General features: G+C 36.4%; 1 protein-coding gene across 6 annotated transcripts in view; it reads left to right on the top strand.

Moving 5' to 3' along the window:
• Positions 1-128: 128 nt before the first annotated feature.
• Positions 129-10,000, top strand: part of LOC136839505 (uncharacterized) — a 550,025-nt gene continuing 540,153 nt past the window's right edge. For 5 of the 6 annotated variants that reach the window (XM_067105672.1, XM_067105670.1, XM_067105674.1 and 2 more), the window contains exon 1: positions 130-3,968. In XM_067105672.1, the coding sequence (XP_066961773.1) occupies positions 3,619-3,968 (350 nt within the window). In that variant the 5' untranslated portion in view covers positions 130-3,618. Of the gene's footprint in view, positions 3,969-10,000 lie in introns of all 6 variants that reach the window. The other variant, XM_067105669.1, reaches the window with a different exon arrangement.

Genomic DNA, 10,000 nt, shown 5'->3' with positions numbered 1-10,000 from the left:
AAGAAGAAGAAGAAGAAGAAGAAGAAGAAGGTGAACAACTGTTGTTTTTCTTACGAGAAGCAAAAAAAAAATACAAAACGATGAGTTTTTGAAGAAGAAGAAGAAGAAGAAGAAGAAGAAGAAGAAGAAGAAGAAGAAGGGGAGGAGGAATCGTGACTGCTTGACAGCATACGGTAGGACACAAGGATGAATTCGGCACAGACGTGGGTGGGATGGCCAGTGGTAGGATGGGCGGGCTAAAACACTCACAGAGAGAGAGAGAGAGAGAGAGAGAGAGAGAGTATTAAGGGTGGTTGGTTTTGGGCCGCGCAGCAGTGCGGTGCGACGTCGACGTAAAGGCAATGCGGGAGGAGCCTCGTCGAGAGGGGCAAGCGGGCCGTATCTCCCACAGTTCGCCGCCGCCAGTGGCCGCCCATTCATCTCTTTGCGCGCTGTCACTCCCGCCCGCTACTGCTGCTACTGCTACTGCTGCTGCTACTGCCACCGCTTTTACTATTATTACCATTATTACTGCTGCGGCTGCTCCTCGTGCCTCTCATCATCATCATCACCAGCATTCTGCTCTTGTTCCTCTTTCTTCTGCCGCCGCTGCTCCTTCTGCTGCGACTACTTCAAGAGTTATCTCCGAAGGACGAGAAGTTGCGGCCCGGAGATCTTTGAGAGACTTTGTTATTGTCTCTCTCCCGCTCTTTCTCTCTCTCTCTTTCTCTGTCAGCTGATCGCGCAAAGGATCCGAATCCACCTTTGTTCCCTCGAGGTTCGACGTCTTGTTTACATGCTGACGTGTATCTCATTCTGTCTGACTCCCTCAATCTTTTTCCCAACTCTCTCTCTCTCTTTCTCTGTGTCTCCGCTTGGATGTTATACGTGGATTTAAGGCTTCTTTGGACTTGCTTTCATCATGCGTAAGTCTTTTCCGATTCCTAGGAATGGGGAGGCGGTTCCATTAGCGAAAAAGAAGACGAACAACTCGTCAGAACAATGAGGCAGTGTACCGAGATGTCACTCCGGTCTTTATCCGTAACGAGAAAATAAAGTTGTCACGGCGTTCGTTCGTTTGTACGAGTGATTTCCTGTCACCGGAGGAGGACTGGGGTGCCAACATCGCTGGTGGCAGTGTTAGTGTTGACAGTGAGCAGCACACTAAGGTACGCGGCGAGAGAGAGAGAAAGAGAGAGAGAGAGAAAGAGAGAGAGAGCGAAGTAGAGAGTGCACAAGTGTGTTTGTGGTCAATTCTCGTGTGTTAAACTTTAACCCCCTCCTACCCTCCCCCACCGTCCCATATTCCCTCCCAGATGTGTTCCTCCTCCTCCTCCTCCTCCTCCTCTTTATGGCATTAGGGGCATGAGGGCGTGCCCTCCTTGCATGCCGTTTCGACGAGTCACCCCGGGAATTGTTTCGGTCGTCAAAACCCGTAACTCCATTCTCGGTCGAGTTCGACGAAGGAGGAGGAGATAAGGGATAGCGATGCGAGAGGCTGCTGTTGGGGTCTCACCCCTCCCCCTCCCCCTCCACCACCTCCCCCTCGATTCTTGCCTCCCAAATCATGATGGGTTGTGATGGGTGCCCTTGGTAGAAGGCAGCGAGGAGCGATTCCACTGGATGAAGATACAGGTTCCTCATCTCCATTGTGAAAGAGAGAGAGAGGGAGGAGAAGAGACAGGGAGACTAAGGAAAAAAAAATAAACAAAGCAAAAAAAGGTTGCAAGGAGGATGCACAGGTGAAGGATGGAATTATGTAAATTTCATAGGCAACCCCGTTAAAAGAAACACGGGCTTGCTTACCTCTGCCTGGTACCCCACCACCTCACTCCCTCCACCCCGACGAGGTAAGACCTCCCTGAGGGAACATACCGTTTCCCCTCCTCCTCTCCCCTACCCCGCCGAGAGTGTAGTAGGCCCCTCTCGCTCGGCTCACTGACGTCACACGATCAACAGCCGATTTTTTTCGGTGGGAGGAAAAGCGACTGTTCTTATCGGTAGTCACTCATAGGTATCGGCTCGGCGTGTTAGTAGTGTGTCTCTAACCTCTGCTGTTGTTGTTTGTTAGTTGCGAGGAAAAGAAAAAAATAATAAAAAAAAGAAATATAAAAAAGAAGTTCCGCTGTCAGTGACGTTTTCGTTCCCGTGTGATCCCACTCGGTATTTTTACTCCGTAGAAACATTTGTAAGCGAGTCGTTATTTTGTAATAAATAGTAAATTAAGCCTTAGATAAGTCAGAGAGAGATATATATGTGTATATAATAAAAGAAAAAAAAAAGATATATATAGTTTTGATAGAGCAAATTAAAGTGGCTTATTAGAATAGTGTCTTAAGTGAAGTGAAGAATTAGTTTGCATAGACGAGGAGTCATTATTTTAAGGGTGTTTTTAAACATAACACTCAGCGGTGTATAGCGAGGATTATTATATAGTAAGTAGGCGACTCGCTGTCTGTGAAGCTTTTTGTAGTGATCGGTGGACGCTGTTTACTTGGACTTTTTTTTTTGTGTGTGTGCTGGAAATGGAAAAGAACCATCGTTGCAATTAATGGCTGGAATTAATGGACTGGAAATGAGTGTGCTTGCATTTAAAACTCTGCGATGTGGTTTTGTGTAGAGGACCCGTATAGTCGCTTTAGTGGAGATAGAAAAAAAATAGTTGCCGAAAAAAAATACTGAAAAAAATTGTTGCAAAAAAATACATAAAAAAATATATGGCTATGCATCTTTCGTCGCAGTAATATAGCGTTTATATAGCGTTTAGTGATCCAGAATTGCCTAAAATTAGTGGACATTAGTATCTAAAGATTTTTGAGGGCAGTAAACTTGCTAGTTAGCAGCATCGGTAGTTTTCAGCTGAAGTGTAGAACCAAAATCTTGTTGCGGAAAGATGAACAATGAAGGTGAATAATATGATGAATGATGTGTCAGTTTTGACAGATCACTTCTGTTTGATATTCCGAGATTTAGGAAAAATAATTTACTCATTATAAGCAGACCTTCATCATTTATTTCTTTGTGTTTCTGTTCCGAAGCGCATAATGTTGAAGTGATCGCTGGTGGTTCTTTGTAGCTTTCGTGTGTTTGTCTAGGACATAATTGTGAGTGATACTGTGCTTTATCAGCCTTTGTGTGAATTTGGCTTTGTCTTTGCTAAAGCCATTGTTGATCATTTAGAGCGTTGTTTATTTGAAATCCCTGAACCGTCGTCCAATAGTAAATCCATGTAGTCGTCATGTTGAGCTGGAATACAGAAGCTGTGAAGAGCAAACGGAGCAGAAATAGATAGAGGTAAAATTGAGTAGGAAAAGCTTGGAGGAAAAGATATATCTGTTAAGTTTTAGATCCAGCAAAGAAACAGAAAACAAATAAAAAAAAAGCTACAAAAGAAGGGTAATTTATTTTTTATGAAAAGTGTTGAATAACACTGAAACCTCCTTTTGGGAACAGTTTTTCTTCCTCTTTTTCCGTCTTTTCTGGCCTCTAATTATTTGGCAATTGGCCCTATGGCACTACCCAAGCAGTAGGTGTTGGTGATGGTGGGTAGCAACACCCCACAGGTTTCCCGTCAGAGCGAACGACTTCAGCTCTTGCTGTACAACTCTTAACACACGTTCAAGCGCCAACTCCAACACCATGCTCCAAGTGCCGGAAATCCGAGCTCCTGACGACGACGAGGACGATGATTCCTCGTCCTCGGGGCCTCAGTTCACTATCACTTCCCCTCCCAATGTCCCGGACTTTTCCCTCCAAGTGCCCACTCGGGAACCTCCTGAAGGTGGCGGTGGAGGAGGAGGAGGAGGAGGAGGAGGTGGATTTGTTACTTTGCAAGTTCCGACAATGGACGGCGAGCCTCCTTTCGCTGGACGATTGGAGCCGCCTAAAACTCTGCACCTGTCCTTGCCCCCCATGGGCCAACCGGGGATACCAAGTCTTCTGCAGGTGCCGTCGGCATACCCTCGCCGAAGACACTCCTGGATTTGTGGGTATGTATCAGAGAGGGAGACCTTGGTTTTCATAAGAGGTGATTTGGGGAAATGTATCAGACAGAGAGTCTTTTATTTTCATAAGAGGTGATTTAGGGATATATATCACAGAGAGACCTTGGTTTTCATAAGAGGTGATTTGGGGATATGCATCAGAGGGGGAACTTTGATTTTCATAAAAAGTGATTTGGGAATATGTATCACATCAAGGAAAGCTTACTTCATTTACATTTAATATATCCAAGGATGGAGCATTGATCTGTGAACTTGCTTGACAGGTAAAACCATTAGTGTACATATACGTATCGAAACGTAAATTGTTGACTTTTGGGTATATCCCAGTGTGTGTGAAAAGGCTGATTTATGATTATGTATGAAAAATGAAAAAAAAACTGAATAGTTTATATGTATAAACGGATAAAAATACTGATTTGTGGAAAATCATTGAGGGGTAAAAAGCCCAATTTGTTTGAATACATCAAAGGGTGAAGAGTGTTAATTAGTGGTTATATATGAAAAGGTTATATATGAAAGGTGGGACGTATCGTGTGGTAAAACTCTGATCCATGGTCGCTTGTCGAAAAGTAAAACACTGGTTTTTGGGTATGTATTAAAGAGCGAAAGTTTGGTTGTGGCTGTGTATCAAAGATTGATGGGTAAACATCGGCTTATGTTTCTGTACAGAAAGTCGTTCTTGCAACAAGGGGTATTTAGACCATCATTACATATTTGTTATTGAATCTCAGTGTTCTAGCGATTCAATCTGAAATATTCCGTCCAATCATGATGAAAGATTTTGAGCAAAAACAGGCACTGCTTCCTAATGCTTCTTAAAAAAAAAAAATTCAGAGGATGTAGCTGGCAGTTTTGTGGTGAGTCGGATTAAACTTGTGTGAGGTAATTACTGAGGTGTATTTTGTGTATGTTTCGAGTTCGTGCTTGCGTGAGTCAGTTCATTAGTAGCACGGTTGGCAATAACAGTTTTATCATTAAATACAAATACTACAAGTAATGAAAACTCTTTTTAGGTTGCAACACTCTCTCTCTCTCTCTCTCTCTCTCTCTCTCTCTCTCTCTCTCTCTCTCTGGAAAACATACACACGCACACACACACACACACACACAGTCTAATAATACCACTTCAGTTTCCCTCGGCCTGGGGGCTCAGAAAAGATCTATAGTGTTTGGCGTTCTAAGATGCCTTTTATTTTTTTCAAAATAATTTTTTCCTTGGAGTTTGTTAATTATTTTAGGCAAACCATTTTTGTGCATTGGAATAGGTCACTAATAATATAAACAGTATTTGGTTGATTATTAGAATTTGTTTAAAATTCATGTAATATTTCTGACGTTGAGAGACAAAAACACACTGGTTCATCTGTGAAGTTTTACTCTCTCTCTCTCTCTCTCTCTCTCTCTCTTGCAGAGGCGTCATCAATCAATCTACGTAAAAAATAGGGTTTATTGATGTTATAACTGAAAGGAATGTGTATCATCACCGCCACCCCTGATTTGCAAGGCCGAATAACATGTTGATGCGAAATACGCATTAAACTGTCTTTTTAATATGATGTACTTATTGTTTTGTTTGTTGTAAACGCGTCGATAATACGTGTAGAGAACTTTAGAATATATGACCCTGATGAGATGTTTAAAAAAGTAATTTTTCCCCTTGCTTAACATTACTCATTCTGTTTATATAGTTTTTTTTTGACCAGCTGTCCAATATATTAATAGCTACCTTTATAGTTTTCTTATTTCCTAATTTATTTTTACGTGAAAATAAAGGTTTAATAAAGGTTATTTTTATGTCAGTTGACGTGGTCCATATACAGAAAGGGATCTACCTTTAAAATTTGTAAGAATCTTTCTTTGCTGAAATCTATTCCTCACTCTTACGGAATATTATTAGGAAATATTTCATACAATATGCGATAGCCTAGGTTAAATCTCTCACTGTAGACTAATTAATCGTGATTTAAAGACACTGATCAATCAACCTTGGTTTGATTATGTTAGATGGGATTAAAAATCTCTATGTATGTATCTATATAACCATATATATACATATATATGTGTGTGTGTCTGTGCATATATACTGTATGTATATATATATATATATATATATATATATATATATATATATATATATATATATATATATATATATATATATATATATATATATATATATATATATATATATATATATATGTATATATACATATATGTAATATACTTTATCCTTCTCATACGTATTCATGATCGTTTCATTTTTATTTTTGCTTCTCAACTAATTACCAAATTTTCTTTGAAAGCATAACATTAATCATGATTTATTGGTGCCTGTCCCTGTGGATACATCAAGATTTCTTTAATTTCGCCTGGTTTTATTGTCTAATGCATAATATTGCAAATCTAATGATAATATATTCCGTGATCTGTCGATTATGAATTATTTCCGTGGTTTAAGCTTTCCATACATTTTTCCCAGTGAATATCGAAAATCTGTTTCCTTTTTTCTAAATATTTCCACTAGCATTAAACCCCAAATACATCTTGCATTTGCATGATTCCGAATGACTGCACTCATTTGGCAAATGGCCAGAGTTACTTGGCGTCATTCATTTCTCATGTTCAATTGACAAGCAGGCAGACATCAGCAGAAGGTCCAGCAAATGTGGGATGGATCCTTGTACTAGTAAAAATTATTTTCCGGCGGCATTAATGGATACTCAGTTTTAGCCTAATGATTCCTGGCGTACTTAAAAGGCCAGGTGGCCAAAAATATGATTCACAATTTTTCACTGTAATGTTTACCAAATACTGGCCCATTATTTTGTACATACAAACAACAGTTGTTGACTTAAAACTGTGTTTATCTTGAGTTAACTGGGAATTAACTTTTTTATCTTTTACAATATCCAAACAGAAACTGTTGACTTAAAATCATTGTTTGTATTCAGCCATGTGAAGAATAATTTTTGATCTTCTAATGCCCAAACAAAAACTGTTGACTTTAAATTGTTGTTTATATTCAGCCATTTGAAGAATAATTTTTAATTTTTCTAATAACCAATCAAAAACCGTCAAATTACTTTATTGTTTTCATCCAGCCATGTGAAGAATATTTTTTATCTTTCTAATATCTAAACAAAAAGTATTGACTTTAAATCATTGTTTATATCCAGCCATTTGAATAATGTTTAATCTTAGTAATATTAAAAAATAACACTGTTGACTTTAAATCATTATTTATATTCAGCCATTTGAATAATAATGTTTAATCTTAATATTATCAAAAATAAAACTGTTGACTTTAAATCATTGTTTATATCCAGCCATTTGAATAATAATGTTTAAGCTTAATAATAACCAAAAATAAAACTGTTGACTTTAAATCAATTTTTATATGCAGCCATTTGAATAATAATGTTTAATCTTAATAATATCCAAAAATAAAACTGTTGACTTTAAATCATTGTTTATATCCAGCAATTTGAATAATAATGTTTAATCTTAATAATATATAAAAAACTGTTGACTTTAAATCATTGTTTATATTCAGTCATTTGAATAATAATGTTTAAGCTTAATGATATCCAAAACTAAACCTGTTGACTTTAAATCATTGTTTATATCCAGCCATTTGAATAATAATGTTTAATCTTCATAATATCCCCCTCCAAAAAAAAAAAAAGAAACTGTTGACTTTAAATCATTGTTTATATTTAGCCATGTGAGGAATAATTTTTAATCTTTCTAATATCCTTGAAATACACATTTTATTCGGTACTTATCTTCGTCGAAGGTGACATTTGCCATCGGCATAGTTCGTAAGAGCTAATGTCAATTAATTCGTGTTAGGCAAATGGAAGTCTTTGTAGTGGGAGCCGTCATAATTTAATTAAATCCAACGATTTATTTTAATTAGGAAAGAATTTTTTTTTTCTCGGGGGAATTCTTAATTGAATTGTCGCAGCGTCCCGAAAAAAAAATATATTGAAGGCAAATTTGATTAGTGATAATTCGTTGGTTGAGATTAAAATAATAATAATAATAATAATAATAATAATAATAATAAAAATTATAATAATTCTCAACTAGTTATTGTTCATGTAATAATTGAGGCATTGTCATATCGTCACCATTATTATTATTATTATTATTATTATTATTATTATTATTATTATTATTATTATTGAGACGTTAATGTGATAATGGTTAATTGAAAGATGATATAACCTTAATGTTGGTAACATTATAATGATATGGATGCTGATAAAAAAATTCGTAACTAATCATTATCTTTGTGATAACTGAGGAATTATTATTATTATTATTATTATTATTATTATTATTATTATTATTATTAGATTTACGAAAAGTATAATGTGATAATCATCACTTTAATGATGATAAAATTTTCCTGAGACCATGATGTGATAATGATCATTATGATGATCAAAGCTTTCCAAGACTACAATGTGTTAGTGATCACTATATTGATAGTCAAAGTTTACCAAGAATAGAATGTGACTGATCACTATAATGTTCATCTAAGGTTACCAAGACTGTAATGTGATGATCATTAAAATAACAATCATATTTACCAAGACTATTGGAGATAATGATCACTATAATGTTAACCAAGATTATAATGCAATAATGAACACTGTAACGATAGTGAAAGTTAACCAGGACTATGATGTGATGATAATCACTATATATATAATGATGATAAAAGCCCTAGTATGTCCAGATTATACCGGCAGCATTACTAATAAGAGACGGTTGATCTAGAATCGTGTGAACGATTTTACCTTCTTGTATACAAGCGCCGGAAGTGTTCCCGTACACAAGAAGCATCCCATCAAGCCTGGCTGCTCCCCGGTTACCGTGTGATGCGAACCGTGAAAATTGGGGAGGGAAGTTTTGTCCTCTGGAGTAATTACAGCAAATTCCTTTATTATTTATGCCGAGGGGTTCATAGCATCCTCATAATATTTTGTTCTTGTTTTATCTCTGTTTTGTTGTTGCTTTTTTTTTGCCTAAGACGATGATGGGTTGAATCTCTCTCTCTCTCTCTCTCTCTCTCTCTCTCTCTCTCTCTCTCTCTCTCTCTCTATATATATATATATATATATATATATATATATATCTATATATATATATATATATATATATATATATATCTGTGTGTATGTGTGTAAACTCCCCAGATTGGTAGCTCCAAAAGGTTTTATGTAAACCCCCTATTCCATATATTTATATATATATATATATATATATATATATATATATATATATATATATATATATATATATATATATATATATATATATATACATATACATACCCACACATACATACACACACACACGAATGTCATCTACTATAATCTAACCGTGGGATAAAAAACAAAGGCCTATAGAAACACTACATACATTGCAACCATATATTTCGGATACCAGAACTTCACCAGTGATCAGGGACACAGAAGTTTCGGTATCCGAAATATATGATTCCAACGCGTATATTGTGACTAATATGCCTTTAATCGTCATTATATATATATATATATATATATATATATATATATATATATATATATATATATATATATATATATGTATAGAAACGATTTATTAACGCATGCTTAAGACAGCCCAGGTCGCTGGCAAATTGAACCCATGAATTTCGCTTGTGTGTATATTTACATTTAGTAATTCAGTAGGAAAACGCCTTCTTAAACGTAACAACGTCTATAAAAGACATCTTTTAAAAAGGACGCCTTCTGAAATGGGAACCCTTTAAAAGGGACACCCCTTAAAAAGGATATCTCCTAAAATGGACGCCTTAAATAAATGACATCTTTTAAAAAGGAAACTCCTAAAATGACTTCCATTAAAAAGGACACCACTAAAAAGGACTTCTCTTAAAAAGGACATCTCCTAAAAGAGACACCTATTAAAAAGGACTCCAGTTAAAATGGACATCTCCTAAAATGGAAAGGACATGTTTTAATAAG

Source organism: Macrobrachium rosenbergii, chromosome 6 (assembly GCF_040412425.1).
Source record: "Macrobrachium rosenbergii isolate ZJJX-2024 chromosome 6, ASM4041242v1, whole genome shotgun sequence".
Taxonomy (NCBI): Eukaryota; Metazoa; Arthropoda; class Malacostraca; order Decapoda; family Palaemonidae; genus Macrobrachium; species Macrobrachium rosenbergii.
Note: the sequence above shows the minus strand (reverse complement) of the source record. Positions and strands in the feature narration are given on the sequence as shown.